Source organism: Eimeria mitis, genomic scaffold (genome assembly GCF_000499745.2).
Source record: "Eimeria mitis Houghton genomic scaffold, Emh_scaff224, whole genome shotgun sequence".
Lineage (NCBI taxonomy): Eukaryota > Apicomplexa > Conoidasida > Eucoccidiorida > Eimeriidae > Eimeria > Eimeria mitis.
This window is the reverse complement of record NW_013570567.1, coordinates 8,001-8,476: the sequence shown is the minus strand read 5'-3', so window position 1 is coordinate 8,476 and position 476 is coordinate 8,001. Positions and strand designations below refer to the sequence as shown.

Here is a 476-nt window from a genome sequence, read left to right as displayed (position 1 = left end):
GGGGCTGCCTAGCAGCGCGGGCAAGTCAGCGATCCATGCGTTTCTGTCTATTCTGTCTGCCTGCCGCAGCAGCAAATCAGGAAGGTGCTGCTGCACCTTCAGAGAAGCAGCAACATCGTCGAGGTCTGTAGATAGGTCAGCTACTTCTTGTTCTGTGTCTTCATCTGCTGCTGCTGCTGCTGCTGCTGCTGCTGCTGCTGCTGCTGCTTCTGCTGCTGCGGATGCGGATGCGGATGCGGATGCTGCTGATGGTGCTGATGACGCTGAGGAGGGCTCGGGGTGAACGATACGCCAGCCATGCTGCTGCTGTTGCTGCTGCTGCTGCTGCTGCTGCTGCTGCTGCTGCTGCTGCAGTTGCTGCTGCAGCTGCTGCTGAAGAGGAGACAGAGAAGGAGACCCTGCATGCTCTGCTGCAGCAGGAGAAGCAAACAAAGGGCCTAGGCTATCATGCCGCAGCAGATGCTGCTGCAGGCTGT

General features: G+C 59.0%; 1 protein-coding gene across 1 annotated transcript in view; it reads right to left on the bottom strand.

The window, feature by feature from the left end:
- The window catches only part of EMH_0004230 (uncharacterized protein), a gene marked incomplete at both ends in the record, with an annotated part of 8,957 nt that overhangs the window by 1,060 nt on the left and 7,421 nt on the right, over positions 1–476 (bottom strand). The window contains one exon of the mRNA XM_013496686.1: positions 97–372. Coding sequence (XP_013352140.1) covers positions 97–372 — 276 coding nt within the window. The remainder of the gene's footprint in view (positions 1–96; positions 373–476) is intronic.